We start from the raw sequence: 20,714 nt of genomic DNA, 5'->3' as shown, positions 1-20,714 counted from the left end.
CAGTCATCTGAGACTGCAGGGTGGGCAGGTGGGAGGAGGAAGTATAAGAAGGGAGAGGAAGGAGGTGGGCCCTGCTTGGCACTAAAGTCTCACCTCACTTGCCCACCAGCTTCTCACCTGGGCTGGCCAACTCACTGTAGGCCCCCAGACCCAGCGAGGTTAGCAGACTGAGGGTCCCTCCCCTCATGACTCCCCCTCTTGATTTCCTAGGATCCTCCCGCCGCTGGAAGGCCCCCCCTCCCAAGTGTCCCCTAGCAGCTCTGAACTTGGCGAGGGCTCCCAGCCTGATTGGCCAGGGGGCAGCCGCTATGACCTGGACGAGATTGACGCCTATTGGCTGGAGCTCATCAACTCGGAGCTCAAGGAGATGGGTAGGTGACCTGCCAGGCCGAGAATGGGATTGGGGCAAGCCAGGCAGGTTTTTCTCCTTAACCCCAGCATCCTCACCCTCAGAAGGGCAGAGGCCACAACTGGGCTTTGGCACTGAATGGATCTGGGGAGATGGTCCCTGCAGCACCACTGATTGGAGAAGTTATTTGGTATCTCTGTGCCTCAGTTTTCGTAGATGTCAGGTGAAGGGTGATAATAGCATGTAATCGACAGAGTTCTTGGGAATATTGTTAATAAGCCTGACCGTTACATAAAGAGTGAGGGAGCACACAAGTGATTCTAGGATGACAAGTGGGGTCGAGTCAAGTCAACCTCCTGGCTGAAACCCACTAACATGGTGAGGAAGGACCAGCTCTGTCATATGCAGCCACCTGTGGAGATCCCGCCATACACATAGCACAAGCAGTGGATTCCCCATGGAGTCAGCCACATCCCAGAGATACTTCTGTGTTATCTGCATGTTCACGTGTGTGTGTGTGTGGTCACAGGCAGGCTGTCTGAAGTCAGAACACCACGACAGGCCCCCAGAGCCTTTGAGATTGGAAGGTCCAGCCCATTCGATTTGCAGACAATGGAGCTGAAGCCCATGACAGTACACACATTTGTCCAGGTCATAGTAGGGGAGTGCAGATCCTTCTGTACATCTGTCCTGAAAAGTGGGCTCCTCACACCCTCCCCTGCTGTCCTCACAGAGAGACCAGAGCTGGACGAGCTGACCCTAGAGCGTGTGCTGGAGGAGCTGGAGACACTGTGCCACCAGAATATGGTCCGAGCCATTGAGACCCAGGAGGGGCTGGGCATCGAGTATGACGAGGACGTTGTGTGTGACGTATGCCGCTCTCCCGAGGGCGAAGATGGAAACGAGATGGTCTTCTGTGACAAATGCAATGTCTGCGTGCACCAGGTGGGCAGGCCCCTACGAAGGAGGTCAAGAGGGGAGGAAGGGGCTTGGCATGAGTACCCCGAGGTGCCAGGGACACCCAGGGCCCCTTGGCCCAGCTCCGTCAGGCAGACTTGAGTAATTACCCATTGGATGGTGTTTCTTCCCTCTCCCGTCAGCCTCCCTCAGACATTTTCCTCTGAACACGCTGCCCTTGCCCTCCCTCTCTATTCCTCACTGTTCTGAACTTACAGAGAGGCAGCACAGTGTAGTGACTGAGAGCAAAGCCTAGAGCCAAGATGCCTGGTTTCACATTGTGGCTCTGCCTTGTACAAGCTCTGTGGCTTTGGGCAAGTTTCTTAACCTCTCTGGACCTCTACTTCAACTATAAATAAAAGTAAGTTGTGAGGAGTAAATTACTTACTGTGAGTTATTTTCACAGAACAATATCATAAGGGCTATAAGTATTTGTTACCATTATTGATAATTATAAAATGTCCTTCCTGACCAGGCCCCCATCTTGATCTTGGGTCCAGGACCCTAGGTCTTAGGCATCTCTGGGCCTTATTGCAGAAGAAGACCTGACTGGAACACAGTGGACCTACTTTGTCCCTGACTTGGATGCCCCGCACCTACCCACTACTGCTCGAGTAGCTCCCGGGGAGCTCAGAGGGGCTTCACCTAGCTGGCGAGTGGGTAGGCAGTACTCCGCCCTTCATCCACGCCCCTTAGACACAGCCGCTCTTAGGTCCATCAGTCCTAGGCTTGACCAGGAGGATCTCCCTTGGCAGAGATCCCTGTGGAAGAAACGGGTGGAAGCTCTGCTCTTTGTCCTCAAGCAATATATATACCAAAATTTGTACTCAACTTCCAGCAGTTCATGGACACTTCTGAGGTCCATCATCACTGGTTAGAAACCTCTGCCTAAAATGACTGTCCTCCCAGCAGAGGGCAGACCTGAGCCCTTTCACAGGACTGTGAAATTGTGACCTTTCAGGTACACAAAGCAAGTAAAGAAGAGCCCTTGCTTTATGACTTTCGGGGGAAGTCTCCTTGCCAGAGCGGTGTAGCTTCGTCACTCCTACCTGGGGCTAGGGCTGGAACCATTCACAGCTGACCGCTGACCAGATGCGGATTGGACAATGCCTCTGATTCGTGACCGCCTGCTCTCTCCCCAGGCATGCTATGGGATCCTCAAGGTGCCCACAGGCAGCTGGCTGTGCCGGACGTGTGCCCTGGGTGTCCAGCCAAAGTGCCTGCTCTGCCCCAAGCGAGGAGGAGCCTTGAAGCCCACCAGAAGTGGGACTAAGTGGGTGCACGTCAGCTGCGCTCTGTGGATTCCTGAGGTGGGCAGACATGGGGGTGGGCAGCCCTGGGGAACAGCTATGGGGAACAGCCTTGGGGAAGTCGGTTTGCGTGGTACTCAGAACTCAGGTAACAAGAGATGATGGGCCACATAAAATGGGGATGTCTCAGATATTGAACTGAGGTAGCAGCCCACAGGGAACTTTGCCAGTGGACTTGGGCAGAACTTCGGTGGTGGTTTTCATGGGAAAATGAGATTATGGGCTCCTGGAGGATCCAGTGGTAGGTCAAAGCTGACTCCAGGGAAAGCAGGTTGAGGGTCCCCTAGCTAGGCAGTGGTTCCAACCAAAGTCAAGCTGCCTGTTTAAAACAAAATAAGCCAACTGACCTAAAAAAAAATCGGGCAGTGAGCCTAATTAAAAGTTGGATAGTCTACAGCCATGCCACCCTGAGCAAATGCAATCCCATCTGATCTCGGAAGCTAAGCAGGGTCAGGTCCGGTTAGTACTTAGATGGGAGACCACCTAGGAAGACTAGGTGCTGTAGGCGTAAAAAAAATAAAAAAAATAAGGGATTGTAAGCTGACAAGGTTCTTGCAATCTGTGAGGTCAACCAAAGGTTGCCTCGCCTAAAAAAAGAAAAAGTTGGATAGTGGGCTTGCTGTTGTGGCTGTGGCTAGATAGAGGGGTGGCTTGGGTCTGGGTGAGTAGGGACTATGGGTGACAGGCTGGGTCCACTGTGAGTTATCTGAGGCTCTGGGCTCCCAGAAGGCATCCCATTTTATTTGAAATAGGAAATGCTGAAATTTACTGGAGTTCCAGCTGTGGTCCTTCTGTGCGCTGTGACCCAGAATGAGGCCCGGCTCCAAAGCTGACTGTGCCTGGAAGCAAGCCAGGTAGCCCTGTCAGAAGGCCTCACCTTCCTGGGCTCCCAGTCTGAAGGTCTTTGCTGAGACTCACACTACAGGCTTCTGTGATGATGGCAGTTGTGTCAGCAGTAGTCACTTGCTCCCAGATCAGCATCTTGAAGGCCGGGACTCTCTCTGAGTATATCGTGGGCTGGGCACAGCAGAGCCAGAGAGAACCAACAAGGACCCCACTGTGGGGGCCTCTTGATTCAAGATCTCTGGACAGGGGCCCTTCTTCTATCCTTAGGCATGAGCAGTGGGAGGACAGGTTATGCCCAGGAGATTTGGGCATGGTTGTAGGTCTGTCCGCATAGGAGGGGCTAAACAAAAGCACATTCCCATTGGGCAAGAAAGCCCTGAGGCCTCGAAGAAGAAAATGCTGCCTTGGGGGCTCTACTTGCTGCCCCCCAAACTAAATACAAGTTATGATAAGAACTCCGAATATGCTATTACAAATGCTGGAGGTACAGAAGAGAGGGGGACCTTGCATGTATTCATTCATTACGTGTGTATGCACGCACGCACGCGCGCACACACACACACGCACGCACACACACACAAGCATCTCTGTCTCGAGTGCCACATAGTCATAGGCACACACCCTTAGTCAACTACACACACTGATGTGCACTCTGCCACAGTCACAAGTAATGTAAGATTTATCACAGGTGAGCATACACTAACATGCTCAACCCAGCAGTCAGCTTGGGACAGTCAGGAAGGACTTGGAATTTAGGGGATCTCCCTCTGCCCTGTCTGCCTCCTGCCTGGTTTCAGCAGAGAGCCCCCATTTGGGCTCCTTGGGGCAGACTGAGGATGAGAAGCCTGACGCTGCTCCCCGTGTCCCGCCCAGGTCAGCATCGGCTGCCCCGAAAAGATGGAGCCCATCACCAAGATCTCGCACATCCCAGCCAGCCGCTGGGCTCTGTCCTGCAGCCTTTGCAAGGAGTGCACGGGTACCTGCATCCAGGTACGTGGCCATTTCACCCCGCTGCTGCTCCACAGCCTGTGCGAGAACCAGCTGCCACCACCTTTCACCTGCCCCCATGGTGCTATACACACAGCCACTGCTGAGCCAAGGAGGTCTGCGACTAGGACCAGAGTCAGAATCCCACTGGGAGGCATTCCCCCATCCCAGTCCCTCTAGGCACAGGGCGCAGGCCTGAGAGCCAAGGCTCACCACCGCATTCCAGGGCTGAGGACTCTCACTTCCCCCAAGAGCAAGTGCCTTTGGCATTAATAGATATATTGACCTCACTTCTGACCAAACTTGACCTGCGGGAGGGCCAGGAATCAGACTTCCTCCAGCTAAGCTACTAGGCTCTCCTGATAAAGGGCAGGGCTTCACCGGTCTGTCTGCAGCAGCGGTTCTCAGATTCTAGTGTGATCAGTATTACCCGGAGGACTTGTTTAAACACAGATGGCTGGGCCTACCCACAGAGGTCCTGATTCAGTAGATCTTTAGTGGGGATGAGAATTTGCCTTTCTAGCAAGTTCCCAAGTGATACTGATGCTGCTGGTGTATAGGTTGGGAGATGAGGGCATCCTCTCCCTCATCTCTCCAAGGAACAGTTGTCATTGCAAACACTAGATGTGCCTCCACCCATTTGTGAGACTTTCAGAATGGCTTGTGAGTGCAGCAGAAAGGGACACTTTTAATAGTTGGACGGGTTGTTGCTGAAACAGTTAATAGCTGCAAGCAGCCTCCATCCAAGACTGGGCGGGAGGGGCAAGCCCTGGTTGGCCCTGGCTGCCTGGGCAAGAAGGGAAGGAAGGGGTCCAAGTCCAGCCCTTCTTCCTAGAGGGCAAAGGAGGAGGCAGTGACCCATCGTCAGCCTCTTTTCTTTTGTTGCCTCTGATTCCAAAGTCATTTTACCCACGCAGACGTGCAGCTTGCCCCAGAGGGGTTGTCCAGTCATCTGATTGTTGATCCCCGCCATATAAAGTGCTAAACTCCGCTTCCTTTCCATTTCCCCCTTCCCATCTGCCATAGCGTCCTCCCTCCCACCCTACGGGTTGTTGGGAGCCCTTGCCATTTTGTTTAGGGTCTCACCAGCTTTCTGCATTCTGTATTCCCTGGGGGATGCCCCACGTCCTTCCCTCCTACCAGGGCCTGACGTTGCCCTTCCTGTCCCTCCAGTGCTCCATGCCTTCTTGCGTCACAGCATTCCACGTTACCTGCGCCTTTGACCATAGCCTGGAAATGCGGACTATATTAGCAGACAACGATGAGGTCAAGTTCAAGTCATTCTGCCAGGAGCACAGTGATGGCGGCCCGAGGGGTGAGCCCACGTCTGAGCCCGTGGAGCCCAGCCCAGCCGCCGAGGACCTGGAGAAGGTGACCCTGCGCAAGCAGCGGCTGCAGCAGCTGGAGGAAGACTTCTACGAGCTGGTGGAGCCAGCTGAGGTGGCCGAGCGCCTGGACCTGGCCGAGGCTCTGGTTGACTTCATCTACCAGTACTGGAAGCTGAAGAGGAAAGCCAATGCCAACCAGCCGCTGCTGACCCCCAAGACCGACGAGGTGGACAACCTGGCACAGCAGGAGCAGGACGTCCTCTACCGCCGCCTGAAACTCTTCACCCACCTGCGGCAGGACTTGGAGAGGGTGAGTGCCCCTGCTGCCCGCCCACCCACCTGCCTGGCGGGCCATCCCGGGAGGCCTTCCGTCTTCACTCTCACCACCCTGGAGCAGCCATGGCTTCCTCCATGGCTGTGAGCTCACGCTCAGGGGCCGAGGGCCTCCAGCTCTCAGACAGGGTTGGGGTAGCTGATACTTTGCAGAACAAGATCCAGCTCTTGGGTTTGAGTCCCTTTGTCCCAGCCCTTTTGAAGGCCTGGCGAAGGGTGGGGGCCCTGCCAGGGTCATGAGCTGGGAGACACCAGACCTGGAGCAAGGACCTAGGCTTCTATCTCCTCATACCCTCCGGCCCCTTTTATGGCCTCTGTGGACCCTGCCTGGTCCCAACACACGAGCTTCTGCTTAGAGTCAGAGGCAGAGGAGGGACTAGGAATCGCAAGCAGATTGAGTCAGCTTAACAGGTATGTGCTGGGCCAGGGCAGGGAAGGGTGTGAACAGAGGCGTGAATGAGGGTGGGCTGGAGACCAGCAGCCGCCTGCGTGGAGTGTAAGGATGGGGCTAGGTGGGTGGACACAGTGGTCTGGAAGCCGCAGAAGCGTTTTAAGCAGGGACTGTTCTCCTGTGACTGCAAATTCTAAACACTCAACCTGGAGGAGGCATAGATGGGTTGTCTAAAGCCCCCCAGCTGTGTGCTGGGGAACAAGCGATCTTGGTTTGGTCCAGGGTGGTGGCTTCGGGGGCCGAGCTGAGTGAAATGAGAAAATGGTTCAGACTCCATGGTTTGGGGCTGGGTTGTGGAGATTGGGAGGCAGTGAGAGTTGCTTTCCTAGAGCATAATGGCCTCCAAAGCCTCCAATCCCTCATACTCCTCCAAGAAAGGTGAGAGGGTCCTGCCTTCTGTGGGGTGTGCCCCTGAACTTGGCTTTTCTGCCACTACTCCCCTGTTACCATCAGCTGATAAAGTACCACGCACAAGCTAGGGGCAACCTGAGGAGGAAGCAGTATGTTCTGGTTCCTTGGTTCTGGTTCCTTGGTCCAGTCTCTTGAACCTCAGGTGCTGCTCTGGCCTCTCTGTGGCATGTTCAGTTCTAGGGGTCCAGAGCACACGGGATCACTTCCTCCATGAGTGCAGACACATTTCCCCAGGCCGTTTTAGGAAGCAGCCCTGGGTGGAAGCATCAAGGGGGCTTTGTATGACCTGAGGCAGCAGCTTTTCTTAACATGCATCTCAGTCGGCAAATCTGTAAAATAGGCAGAGCACCTCGGCAGGTGTTGTGCTGGGGGGAAGGCATGAGGTGGAGGCTCTAAGACTAGATCTGGCTTCCCTACCTCCCTCACCCCACTCACCTGCCCTGCCACCTCAGCAAGGAGAAATGACCCTATTCACCTGGGAGGCAGCTTACTGCCTGGCAGCCAGCCTGCCACCAAGTCAGAAGGGAGGGCTAGGGGCGGGAGGATGGCACTAAACATCCTGGCTCCAGCCAGGGCAGAGGACAAGGCCACCTACATCACAGATACCACTTCCTGGGCAGCCCAGTCTTCTGCCTCATGTGGCAGGATCATCAGGTACAGACCCTTCTGAGACCAAAGCCACTGCCAGAGTTGTCCTCAGGCCAGCCCTGAGTCTCCACCCTCGGGTCTGCACGACTCCCGGGTCTCCAGTGCAAACACCTGCTTTTATTCCTGATGTTTCCATCAGATCTGACCCTGGCTGGGCTGTGTGGGGAGACTAGGGTGTGGGCTCACTGTTTTAATCATCATCCTGGACAAATAGGCAAAAAGTAGACACACTCGGCCCAATGAGCAGATGAGGAAACTGAGGCTTAGAGAGAAGTGACATTGAAAGCCTCAGAGGACTGTGTGTGTTCTAGGGTTCGAGTTGAATTTGGACCTGAGCGGTGGAAGGGGTTTGTCAGAAAGAGGATTGTTGGCTTATTCTCTGTTCTGTACATTTCCTGGGTAAAAGCATCCTCTTATCAGTCCCCAGACCTCTCTACTGCCTTGATAGCTGGTACAGGTGCGCCCAGGGGTCAAGGCTGTCAAGGACTGGCATGCCGGCCAACCGGCTGAGGCCAGCTCTGGGGTTCTAGGCAACCAGAGCTGCCGCAGACCCCTCTAGCTGAGGGATCTCATGACCCTTCCAAAGTCATGTGTGAGCTGGCCTACTCTTTTGCCAGGAAGAGGAGGCAGGGTTAACTTTAAGTCTGTGCAGCTTCTTTGAGCCCAGGAAGGCCCTGTCAATAAAATGCTGCTTCTCCAACAGCCACTGAGCTGGGCTGTTGGCACCAGCTGGGAGGATGGTGAGGGAGTACACAGCCCTGGCAGACTGAGGAGCGGAAAGAGTCAACAACCTGTGTTGCCAGGTGGACCCACTCCAGGTCTGGCTTTGGGGCCTTTCACAGCCATGTGTGGGTGACTTGAGTGAGTGAACAAAGCCATGAGCTATGCCACAGGAGAGGCTTTCTGCCAAGATCTATGACTATTGGTGGCCCTGACCATGGCCCAGAGCTGATGGCTGAGAGTATCCCTCTGACTGGGCACCAGGCCAACTTGGGCTGACCCCATCTGGGATGCAGGGCAAGAGATCAAGGCCTTGGGTAGCCTGGGTTTGCATCCAGTTCCAGCACTTCTCAGCTCTGTGCCTTTTGAGTTTCAGTTTTCACTTCTCTGAGTTTCAGTTTCTCTGTCAGTAGAATGGGAATACGGATGGAACTGACCTTGAGACCACAGTGATGATAAGGGACAGAGCTTAGCACAGTGCCCTCCGTGTTAGTGGTGATTATTGTTGCTTCTCTGGCTCATGAAAGGGTGGCCTGCTTGGAGGGTGGGATCCATGGAGGACCGACAGGCAGGCCCAGTGCCAGGGCCTGGGGATCACAGGGCATCCTCCCTGGCTAATTTATCCCCAAGACCAGGTGGTGGGTTTGCTGAGAGAAGCAGGAGCCGGGGCCATGCTGCCACCACAGCATAAAATCCCATTTTCTGGTCAGCCTGGAAGGTGTGTGCCTTTCTAACATTTCAGCTGTAGGCCTGCCCTGCCAGGCAGCTCTGGAAAGCATGGCCACTGCAGCCTCCCAGAGTTATTCACAGCTGACAAAAAAATTGCAGCACTGACATCAGCCCCACAAGCTCAGCTGGTGTCCCCTAGCAACCAGGAAGGCAGTTCAGGCTGCATAAGGCTTTGCTGCTTGTGGCCCTGGATCTGGTTACCAGTTTATTCGAGAACCTGACTTGGCTGGAACGGGGCCGACAGGACAGGGGCCCCTCTCAGACCACCCCCACTGCAGAGGTCAGTCACGTAGGAACTCCCCCAGGCCTCATTTTCGGTAGCTCTCCCAAGAGAGGAAGGTCCTGCCACCCTCCCCCCGCCCATCCCACTTGTACCTGCTTCCTTGTCGGTTGGTCACACCTCACTGACTGTCCTCAGTGCCTGGACTGTGGTCTGCTTAGCCTCCCACCAAAGCCTACCTTGTCCTGGGCAGCCTTGGCTTCCAACATTCTCACTGGCCTCTCAACCCCCATATCTCTCATCTCTGGGACTTTTCTAAGCCAGTAGTACCCCACCCCACTCAAGCCCTGTCACCACTTCAATTACTCCCTGTCCCCAGATCCCCACATCCTCTTCCTTAACCACAGCCTCCTATTCTCCCTGCTCAGTTGCCTTCCAGGCCCCCCACCCTTCACTGTCCCCAGTTTTCCTGACTACCACCCCGTCTGGCATTAGCTCACCGCCTCAGCCAGTAGGGAGCCACTCTTTGCCCACCAGGAGCGATTCTACAGCAGTGAGCAGGCGGGTCCCCCAAGATGCCTGCCCCCCAGTCTTGGCGGGACCTATGCCAGCAGGATTCTGAGCTCCCCAACGTACCACCTGTCTCCACTCCTGCTCCGTCTTCCTCAGGGCTCCCTTTCCTCTCCGCACACAGCCTCACCTCCTGTTCCTCAGACCAGAGCCCTCCAACTTCCTGCCAGGGGAGTCCTGTGTGTCTGTTCTCTGCTTTTCCTCCTGTCTTCCCCTCCCCTCCTCCTCAGGGATCCCTTTCCAGCCCACACCCGCAGCACATGAGCTTCTCTCCTGTTCCTCCTCTGTCTTCAGGATGTCACAGCACCTGAACCTACTTCACCTTCTCCCATCTCCAAAAGCAAATCCTCTCCCCATCTCCATCGCCCCCTTCTCTTCTTTCCTGTCATCCCTCACTGCTCTTACTTCCTCGCTTCCCTCCCTGGGCGAGCTTCTGCCACAACTCTCTTCCAGAACCTTCCACCAGGACCGACAGCCTCCAACTTCCTGTGTCCAGTGGTTACATCTCTGTCCTTATCCCCTTGGCCTTCTCAGCAGTAGTTGCCACTGTCACGTGCCCTTGGTCTTTAAAAACTCTGGTGCTCATACCAGATCCCCTCTTGGGTTCTCCTTGTGATCATTCACCACACCGGGCCTGACCTCTCAATACCACATCCACCCACTGCTTCGCTCCCTATCAGGAAGCTGGCTCTAGCCCACACCTTCCCCTGAGCTCCAGCATCTCATGCCCAGCACACCCACAGGTCCAAGCCTGCTCCTCCCACAACCTCCCCATCTCCACGAATGCCCCCCAACCCTGGTCCATTCTAGCTCAAGCTAACTGGCCAGGAGTCCTCCCTGCCCTTCTCTTCTCAGCCCATATTCCAGGTTCTCTCTGCAAAACTTGTTGATATCAGACAACTTCATCAGAATGTAAAACTGGTTTTTGTTTTTTTTTACCAATCCCCGCCCTAGTTTGGGGGGACTTTTCTACTTGATTCATTTCTGTACTCTGATTTTTTTTTAAGAGAACATTTTGTCTTTGTAATCAGCAAAAACAATAAAGACAGTGTAAGAATCCTGATAGCCTGAGTGAGCTTCTAAGGTAGTATTAACAATGTGTCCCCCAAAGCCATCATAGAAGAGGAATCCTACAACATTTAGTAACAGGCAGCTATGTTACCAAGAGTCTTGGGAGAAATTAGACACATCATTGATGATTCTAGGATGAAGTGGGAATAAGGGGTCACATGTGACCAATGTACCAGCCAGAGAATGTTGGTATCATTTGGGTTCTCACGAAAGGAAATACTCCTATCTTATAAAGCAGGAAGCTCCAGACATTACTGATTGTGTAGTGTGCCCTTATCAGGAAAAAAAATTGAGCATTTACCTGTAATGTATTTTTTTTTTAATATCTCATTTATATCCACCATTGTATGAGACAAATATAGTCAGAATTTCTAATAGGATCAAAAAATATGCCAGTAGAAGTTCTAATATTTTCTTCCTATCTGGTGATGAACTATTTATATTTAACTCAATGGCCTGTGCAGCTCACCCTGGAGGCCTCCTGGCCTAGGGCAGCAGTTCCGATCCCACAGTGCTACTTGAGATGTGTATCTGCGGGCCCCATCCCCAGATGGTTTGACAGGCCCTCAAGCCTGGGAATCTGTGTTTTTAACCAGCCGCTTCAGGGATCTTAGTGCCAGTATTCATTAGGGCATTCTTTAGGATACCTTCCTCTAGAGTTTCAGATGGAAGACAATATGTACCCAAAAAGCTGCGTGTGTATTTTAATTAGTTAGTAAATAAGTATAACTCACAGTTCTTCTGGGGAGAAATCTGCAACTCAAGAGCCTCACCTCATCTGGCCCTCACTTTTGGAGGTTAGGTTTAAGGGTGAGGAAACTCCAAAATGGCATGTTTTAAATTTTTAAAAGCTGGACCTTGACCGATCTGTTTTTAAGTTAGATATACTGACTCGTTCGTTTTGAGATCTCCAGAAGAGCCATGAATCCATCCCCCTCTCTTCATCTCCACTGACCTATGCATACTGGGCCATGTGACTGCCAGGAAGGAAACAGACCAGGCTACGGGGAGAATAATATTGGGCTGCTTAGATGCGGTGGACAGGGAAGGCCTTCTGGAGGTGACGTTTGAGCCAAGACCTGAAGGATAAAGTCCAGCCTTGGGAAGAGAGGGGCGAAGAGCATTCCAGGCCAAGAGTAGAATATATACCAAGGCCTCAAGGCAGCAGTGGGTCGAGTGCGGAAAGAAGGTGGCTGGGGGACAGTGCAGTTGTGGCCTGGAGGACGGTGAGACGTGGACTCTGAGGTGATGGTGGGTCAGGTTGAACAATGCTTTGGGCTGTGGCCCTGGTGTTTTTCTTTTTCTTTTCTTTTTTTTAACTCTTACAGCACCTGGTCTTCCAGGGTGGCCTCCCATCCAAATACTAACCAGGCCCGACCCTGCTTAGCTTCCGAGATCAGACGAGATTGGGCACATTCAGGGTGGCATGGCCATAGACACCCTGGCGTTTTCCATTGTAATAGAAAAGAAACTATATTTGTTTCCTAGGGCTCCTATAACTGCATACTATAAACTCGGTGGCTTTAAACAACAAATTCTTTTTCTCGCAGTTCTAGAGGCCAGAAGTTGGCAAGGCCAATTCCCCCTGGAAGCTCTGAGGGAGAACCTGTCGCATGCCTCTGTCCTAGCTCTGGTGGTTGCTGGCAACCCTGGGCACCCTTGACTGGTAGACCCATGGCTCCAGTCTGCCTCTGTCGTCACTTAGCATTCTCCCTGTGTGTGTCATCACATGGCCCTCTGTGAGGACACTAGTTGTTGGATTTAGGGCTCACACAAAGCCAGTATGACCTCATCTTAACTAATGACATCTGAGGTTCCAGGTGGACATACATTTGGGCAGGGGCCACTATTCAACCTGGTACAGAAGCCGTTAGAGGATTTGCATTTTAAGAAGATCGTTCTGGGATAGCAGAGGGGTCCACATGGATGGCTCTCCAGGTGAAGATGATGGGGGTGACCAGGAGGCGATGGAGCTGATGGCGAGGCGTCACTCCCTGGGAAGGACTGACAGGGCATGCTGATGGATCAGCTGTGGGGGCAGGTGAAGAAGAGCTGGGTCCTTAAGGATGACTCCAGGGCCTCAGCAGGTACACACACTGCACCCCACCCCTGCCAAAATTCTTGCACAGCTCTGCTTGGCCTGGCTCAGTCAGGCCTCAGCACCTGGCACTGGCCACAAGGCCTCATTCTGCCTCTCTCCTGCCTGGATTCCTTGTCCCCAGCCTATCCTTGTCCCTTCTCTGTGATCAGCGCCCACTTGGCCTGGCTGCCCCTTTCTCCAGGAGGCTTTCCTCATCACCAAGTCTGGGTCAGGGCTGCCTGATCCTGTCAGGTCTTGGGTCAGTGTTTATCTGCCCAGTTGGGCAGCAGGCCCTCAGGAGAAAAGGGCCCAGATGGCATTGCTCACCACTGAGCCCGGCACCCAACACGGCATGAGTTCACAGAGCCACATCCTGTGCTCAGGGACGTGTGGGAGGAGGTTGGTTGGAGGGAAGTCCTGAAGGAGTCCAGGGCTTGAGAGAAAGTCAGGCAGTGCCAGTATGCCAGAGCAAGGGCTCTCGGGCTGGGCCACGGTTGCTCCCTTGGGGGCCACTAGGATGGCCTGGTGCTCACAGTCTGGTCTAGGCACATACGCCAGTGTTGAGTGCCACTGAGAATCCAAGCAGAGCCCGTCCTGTGGAGGCCGAGACTGGAGTTCTGGGGTCTCCTTCAAAATGAGGCCCAAGAAGGGGAGGAGGCTGCCCGTACCTACAAAGAGGTCTGATCACCCCCAGACCAGGAAAAATGGTGGTCATGACAATGGGCCAGGGGCCCTGCAACGCACAGGTCACCTACTGGCAGCTTAAGCACAGGAAGCTTGAACTCACCCTTGAAGATGGAACCCAGCTGGAGACAGGATATTAGCTTTAGCTGGAAAGACCCTGGTGGGACTCAGAATTCCAATTCAGCAGCTCCTGGCCATCGGTCCCTGCTGCTGGGGGTTCTGACCTGAGCTGAAGATGACACCAGAACAAGGAAGTGTCTTGAGGGAGGGGGCCCGATCTTGGCCCAGAAACGCGGTGTACCCTAAGAGTAGCCTGTGAGGATGGGCACACTGGGGAAAAGTGCCACATGGACAGGGAGCAGTGTGGCCTGTCCTTCAGGTTCTTCCAGACCAGCTACACGGAGTATCCGTGCCCCACAAGTTCTGCAAACGTGAATCCCAGGCCCTAAGACGCTTTTCCTAGCTGGCCTCAGGAAGTCCGGCCCCTGCCCTTCTCCATGACGAGTTCTGTCTCTGGCTGAGCAGGCCCAGCCATGGGGACATGGGGGCCTTGGCCAGAGCAAGCATGGGCCTGACTCAGGTCCCAGTGCAGCAGGTGGACCCAGGTGGGTTGGAGACTGCCTGTCCTAAGCCGTTCCGCTGGAGCTCTCTCTGCACCATGCACCACGGTCTTTCGTGTCTCAGGATGGGAGGTGGTTTTGCCGTGATGCTTGTGGCTGAAGAGTTTCTTTGGTGGCAGATAGGCCTTGGATGGGAAGCAGAGGGATGGACTTGGTGATGTCACGAAGTCTTGATGAGCCTCAGGGCACTGTGTAGTGTATGTAGGGGAGAGCACCTGTGTTAGAAGGGCCTTGGACAGCAGCGTGGCTGACTGGGCCAGGAAGTTAAAGCTGAGAGGAGGAAGGTGGTATCAGCCAGAGCTAACCAGATGCTCTCTCTGCCCACGCTGGCTCAGCCAGGAGCCACAGGACTAAAGCTGTGCTTGGCCCCATGTTTTGGATCAGAGAATTATGGCTTAGGGCTGAGGACACATTCAGTGTCTGGGAATTGATTCTCAGATGCCCTGGGCAGGTTAGGCAGTGGTGGCCCCCAGAACTGGGAGGTCAGGGATGGTTACCCTTGAATAAGGTGGAAAATCTCTCTTGCGTTTCCTCAGGTTAGAAATCTGTGCTACATGGTGACAAGGCGCGAAAGAACGAAACACGCCATCTGCAAACTCCAGGAGCAGATATTCCACCTACAGATGAAACTTATTGAACAAGATCTGTGTCGAGGTAGGCCTTCCTTACCCACCTCTGCCACCTTCAGTGTGCACACGCTCAGAGGCCTGGGTCCCAAGGAGGGTGTGTCTCTGGGGCCTGGTGGGGCATTTGCATGGTGCCAGGGGCCACTGGCTCCATCCCTACCCTGCATCCTCCAGTTAGGAGGCCAAGATGCATGTTGTTAGGCTAGGAGCCAGAGATTGGAATGTGGGCGTCAGGCCTGCCCCCAGAGAGCTCTCTGGTTCATGGGGGACACCCAGGTAGTGCTAGAGCCATAGCAGTTCAGGAGTGACTTGCATGTGAACGGACGCACACCAGAAGCCCTGGTGTCTCTATGCCAGTGCTGGGGCAGGAGGGGCCAGAGCTGGTGAGCCTCCCTGACCCCTGTGCACCTGCGTGTGGGTCCTGAAGAAGGCAGCTGCGCTAGAGGCAGAAGAGGACCTGTGCGTTCTTTCTCTCTGACCTCATCTTACAGGATTCGGGCCTCTGCCAGCAGTTTTTTTGTCCTTATTCTCCTGCCATCACATGCATTTAACAGATTGGGAAATCAGAAGCCAACAAACCTCTGACGTTGCTTTTATCTGAGTGTTCACAGTTAAGGAGGGCAGTGCTTAACCCAAAAAGTGGTACTCTCATGTTGAATTACATGGAACAGAAATGACAGGATGGAGAGAGATTTTGAGCCAAGGGCTGCCATCGTCAGCTCAGCCTCTGGGTCAGGCTGGGCCTGGAGAGGACAGAAAGGAGAGCTGCCAGGCCACCACCAGAGCAGATGACTGAGGACCTGGTACTGCCCACCCCTGCCTGAGAGCCAAGCTGCCTTGTCTGCACTTACGGATCACCACCCACTCTGGCCCAAGAAAGCAGCACTGCCAAGCACAGGTGCTGGGTCAGGGCGGATCACGGCTACTCAGAGCTCACCATGCACCCCCAAGACTAGGCAGCTTCCTGGCTGCTGGAGCCTTCTGGGCTCCCTCTCATCTGTTAATTGATTCTGTGGGCGCCAACTGAGCATGAACAGAATGCCAGACCCTGTGCCGGGCACTACGGGGCACACCGCTGTAGACTGAGTGGACAGGGTTCTTGCCCCTGTGGAGCTCACCATCTGGAACGTGGTGCCCAAGGGACTGCAGTGGGTCCAGTGCAGGGACTGGGGTATCACGGATGGCTTCGCAGTGGTGGTGATTCTGGAGCAACATCGAGACACGCAAGTGGCAAGGCATGCAGTGCCCTCAGGCACAGGATTCTAGAAACATGATCAAGAGCCTGGTGGGTTTGCATTCTTGCATTCAGTCTGGGGACTAGACCTGGGTGGCAGCAACAGGCAGTTTTTTTATTCAGGGTAGGACACTTGGAGAAAAGACTGGTTTGCCTCTGCCTGAAGTTGACTCCCTCAGTGTTGTGTGCTTGACCCCTGGGGGAACATGGGCTAGAAATGTATTGCCATGGCTTGTCTGGCCAGAGTGCTGGAGAGGATTCCCAGTGGCAGTAATATTTAGGCTATGAAATTAACCAAATGAAGGACAGGACAAGGAAAGAGCATTTTTGGAGACCTAGAGGCCAGAGCTTGTCTCGTTGGAGAAACTGGAAGGAGACTGGCCAAGCTGCAGCCAGGGCAGGAGGAGGATGTCTAAAGTGAGGCCGAGGGGTTGCCAGGGTCAGCCATGCAGGGGCTCATGGCCTTCGGAAGGAGCTCAGACTATACTGAGGACAGAGGAGGGTTTCTGGGTGTTGACCCCGTGTTACAGAGGAGGAGACTGAGGCCCGGCCTGAGGCTGCATGGGGAATCAACAGCAGAGCTGAGAACGTTCCAGAGCCGGGGCCACACGCCTTGACCCTCTCTTTCAGGAAGAGACGAAGCCATCCAGCCTCTAGCTAAGAAGCTGGGAAAAGATTTCTGGCAGCCCACGTCCCATCCCACCCCTTGCACCCCCCACCCCGCTCCAGTGTTCTCTATGGCTCCCTAGACCTGCATAGTTGCAGACTGAAGGGATAGGAAAGCCAGGTCTGCACCCAGGTCTCCCATCTACTGTGTGACCTCAAGAGCAGTCTAGGAGGCCGAGGCAAGATACTTGCTCAGGGGTGCTGACCAGAGCGAGGACTGGAACTAAAGCCTCTTGACTCCCCAGAGAGTGCTCTGTCCACCTTCATGTCCACCTCCTTGGCCGGGCATTCACGGCCCTACCCTGTCCACTCACCTCTAGCCAGCCTTCCACCCTCTTCATGGCCCATGTCCTCCTCAAGCCCAGCAAGGGCATCAGTGGGCAGTTGCCCTCACCCTCCCACACCGGCTGTCCCTTAACTCACCGGAGTCCCAGCTCTCCTGGCTCTGAGCCTGGGGCACAGAGGCAGGGCAAGGTGATCTGGATGGTGAGGAAGGATTCCTGAGGTGACACAGTGATCTTGGTCCTGGCTGAGGCTGTTCGGGATAACCACCTCCCTCCTGTTCTCTTGTTCCCTGACACAGAGCGGTCTGGGAGGAGAGCCAAGGGCAAGAAGAGTGACTCGAAAAGGAAGGGCCGCGAGGGCCCGAAAGGCAGCCCTGAGAAGAAAGAGAAAATGAAGGCGGGGCCCGACTCAGTCCTAGGGCAGCTGGGTGAGTAAGTGGCCATGCAGACTGGGTGGGCCAGCATCATCGCTCCACTTGCAGCCCCTCCACGTAAAGCCAGAAGGGACCATGAGGGCCCCCACTGCGCAGTGGGAAGCCCAGGAGAGGTAGCCAGGCCCTTCCTTGCCCAGGTGTTCCCACCTTCCAGCCATAAAGGAGGCTAGGTTCTCAGACCCCATCTGTCATCCCGAGAAATTCCCCTTTTGTAGACCTAGAGTCTAGGCAGGGGCGCTCAGGAACTGCCTGCTCATTCCGCTGGCCAGGGTCCTGGATGCTAGATTTTCCTGGAGCCCCTCCAGGGACCTCCAGGCCATTGGGGCCCTTCTGGGAGCCCAGCTCCATAATGGAAGGTTTCTGCCAGAATCTCCATTCTTGTCCCACGCTGCTGGAATCCTCTCAAATGACTGTCCCTTCAGTACCAGTGAACCTTCCTGGAGCCATCCAAAGGAGCAGCCACAGAGGGACCCAAAGGAGTGGCCACAGACATTGGCCCAGCCCATCTTCACTATTGCAGACCTCCTTATTGCTGCCCCATCAAGCCGAGAAACTCTTGAGGGGATCCCAGTTGTGGGCTTTATCTCCCAGGATGTCACACGCTTCCCCTAGAACACTTCACAGGGGTCATGGTAGAGTGCCCCTCCCAACCTCACATCTAGCACAGAAGTCCCAAGTCACCTTTATTTCCCTCAGTCTCAGGAAGGGGACAACTTGAGTGTCTAATGGGAGGCCCAGTCTTACCAACTGTCCCCTCTCAAGACCTCAGTAAAGGAGGGAAGGCCCATAGCTAGGGCGGTCCTGACATCCAAGAGGGACCTTCTTTCTACCCAGATGTACCTTGTCACCCTGTTCATGCTGAGTTCCTTGCTTTGGAAGCTCTGGGAGGCAGTGCTCATAGAAACCCAGCGCCCCCTAGTGGTCAGAGGGTGTTTTCCTCCATTTCTCCAGCCCCTGCACCACCAGGATGGGGGTGGTGGGCAAGGCCAACCTCGTGGGTGTGCACCTGTGCAGTCTACAAGCCCTCGCTTGGTTTCATGCTGTACTGTTGCCACCTTGAAATTCTTAATAATTTTTGAAAAGGTTACCTGCAGGAAGGAAGGTACACACTGCTGTGCTGGGGAGGGTTAGAGGGGGCTTCCTGAAAGAGATTGGGACACACACCTGCTGGCAGCTCACCTGCCTCTTCTCTCCACTCCACCAGGCCTGTCCACCTCATTCCCCATTGACGGCACCTTCTTCAACAGCTGGCTGGCACAGTCAGTGCAGATCACAGCAGAGAACATGGCCATGAGCGAGTGGTCACTAAACAATGGGCACCCAGAGGACCCTGCTCCGGGGCTGCTGTCGGAGGAGCTGCTACAAGACGAGGAGACGCTGCTAAGCTTCATGCGGGACCCCTCACTGCGACCCGGTGACCCTGCCAGGAAGGCTCGTGGCCGCACCCGCCTGCCTGCCAAGAAGAAACCACCACAGGACGGGCCCGGGTCACGGACGACTCCAGACAAACCCCCTAAGAAGCCCTGGGGCCAGGATGCAGGCGGCGGCAAGGGGACTCAAGGGCCACCTGCCAGGAAACCACCACGGCGAACACCTTCTCACCTGCCGTCCAGTCCTACAGCTGGTGACTGTCCCATCCCAGCAGGCCCCAAGAGCCCCCCACCTCTGGCTCCCGACACCCCTGACGAGGCAGCCCCAATGGCTGCTGACTCGAATGTCCAAGTGCCTGGCCCTACGGCGAGCCCCAAGCCCTCAGGCCGGCTGCGGCCGCCCCGTGAAAGCAAGGGAACCCGGAGATCGTCGGGTGCCAGGCCTGATGTCGGGACAGGACCGCCTTCTGCTGTGGCCGAGAGGCCAAAGGTCAGCCTACACTTTGACACTGAGACTGATGGCTACTTCTCTGATGGGGAGATGAGCGACTCAGACATGGAAACCAAGGACAGCGGGGTACAGAGGGGCCCCCGGGAAGCAGGGGCTGAGAAGGTGGTCCGCATGGGGGTTTTAGCCTCCTAAGTCACCCCTACCCCTGTCCCAGGCCCTGTCCTGGTCCCCCCACGAGGCCTCAGCCCAGTCACAACTGCCATTTCCAATCTTTGCTGAGTGTCCCAGACCCTTAAGGCTGCCACTCTACCGTGGTTTTATTTTTAATATAGAGAGAGTTTCGAATTCCACACTGTTGTCTTTCCTCTGTGCTGGCCTAGGACAGTAGGATTCCTTCCCTGGCTCTGGCTGCAAGGACAGGCCAGGTCCTGTGCGGCACCCCTGCTGCTGCGGCATCCCTGCCCGGCTCACGCCGTGTTGCTGGGCTCTGGCGAGATGCAGGCCAGGTGAGGAAGAGCTCAGGAAGCCAGCCTGCTGTCAATGGGTGTCACAGACTGTCATTGGGCATTATTTCATGGCAGATGGGCCAGCCCAGGGTCTGCTCCACCTTGCCCCCAAACCCCACTGGAGTCCATTTGGGGGGGGTCCTGCTGCACTCCACTGATCCCCAAGGAAGTATAATAAGTGATACCCAGCCAGAGTCTACTCACTGTCACAAGCACAAAGAGCTTATACGAGAAAGCACTGAGGGGGCGCAGAGGGCCCTGCTGGTTCCAGGGGAACCGCAGCTGTTCCCGATCAACCCACATCTGAGGCCTGCCCGCCCACCCTGTGACCCTCCACCCCTTTGCTGCTCTGCCCCTGCCAGCGCCCAGCCCTGCAGCTCTGGGAAGGGGTTCCCAGCATCCTTCCTGAGCTGTGCCACTTAACTCAGGGGACTCCCAAGCAGCCAGCCGCCAGTGCTGGTGGAGGGCTGCCAGGGAGGGCCAGTGCCCAGACGGGGGCGTGGGGCTCGGACTCACTCGCTGCAGAGAATCACTCTGGGGCTCCAACTTCCTTCCTTCGGGGCCAGTCTCGACGGAAGTCTGGTCATTCACTCCCAGACAGCCGACTGGACCAGACCATTTGCCTTGTCAAGTTTCCCAGTCCTGCTAAGAGATGAGCTGCTTTTCGGTTTCCTGTTGGAAACGCCTCTTTCCAACCAGAAGTGGGATCCCGGGGCCCAGGCGGCCGTGCTGGCTGCTGTGGCTGTTTTCAAGTCTTGCTGGAGGCTCCTGGTTCCTCCCCCTCTGAGCCTTAACCCCCCCTTTCCCAGTGTGCCCTCCACCCCACCCC

General features: G+C 55.1%; 1 protein-coding gene and 2 pseudogenes across 10 annotated transcripts in view; 2 read left to right on the top strand and 1 right to left on the bottom strand.

Moving 5' to 3' along the window:
• Nucleotides 1-19,729, top strand: part of JADE2 (jade family PHD finger 2) — a 48,358-nt gene extending 28,629 nt beyond the window's left edge. For all 10 annotated transcript variants that reach the window (XM_006923121.3, XM_015598203.2, XM_015598204.2 and 7 more), the window contains 8 exons: nucleotides 211-371; nucleotides 1,083-1,294; nucleotides 2,449-2,616; nucleotides 4,336-4,452; nucleotides 5,623-6,087; nucleotides 14,851-14,968; nucleotides 17,424-17,552; nucleotides 18,763-19,729. In XM_006923121.3, coding sequence (XP_006923183.1) covers nucleotides 211-371; nucleotides 1,083-1,294; nucleotides 2,449-2,616; nucleotides 4,336-4,452; nucleotides 5,623-6,087; nucleotides 14,851-14,968; nucleotides 17,424-17,552; nucleotides 18,763-19,571 — 2,179 coding nt within the window. In that variant the 3' untranslated portion in view covers nucleotides 19,572-19,729. The remainder of the gene's footprint in view (nucleotides 1-210; nucleotides 372-1,082; nucleotides 1,295-2,448; nucleotides 2,617-4,335; nucleotides 4,453-5,622; nucleotides 6,088-14,850; nucleotides 14,969-17,423; nucleotides 17,553-18,762) is intronic.
• Nucleotides 3,006-3,124, top strand: LOC112472004 (annotated as a pseudogene).
• On the bottom strand, nucleotides 12,250-12,368 carry LOC112471972 (annotated as a pseudogene).
• Nucleotides 19,730-20,714: the final 985 nt, after the last annotated feature.

This window comes from Pteropus alecto, unplaced genomic scaffold, assembly GCF_000325575.1.
Source record: "Pteropus alecto unplaced genomic scaffold, ASM32557v1 scaffold78, whole genome shotgun sequence".
Taxonomy (NCBI): Eukaryota; Metazoa; Chordata; class Mammalia; order Chiroptera; family Pteropodidae; genus Pteropus; species Pteropus alecto.
This window is presented reverse-complemented; position numbering and strand designations above follow the sequence as displayed.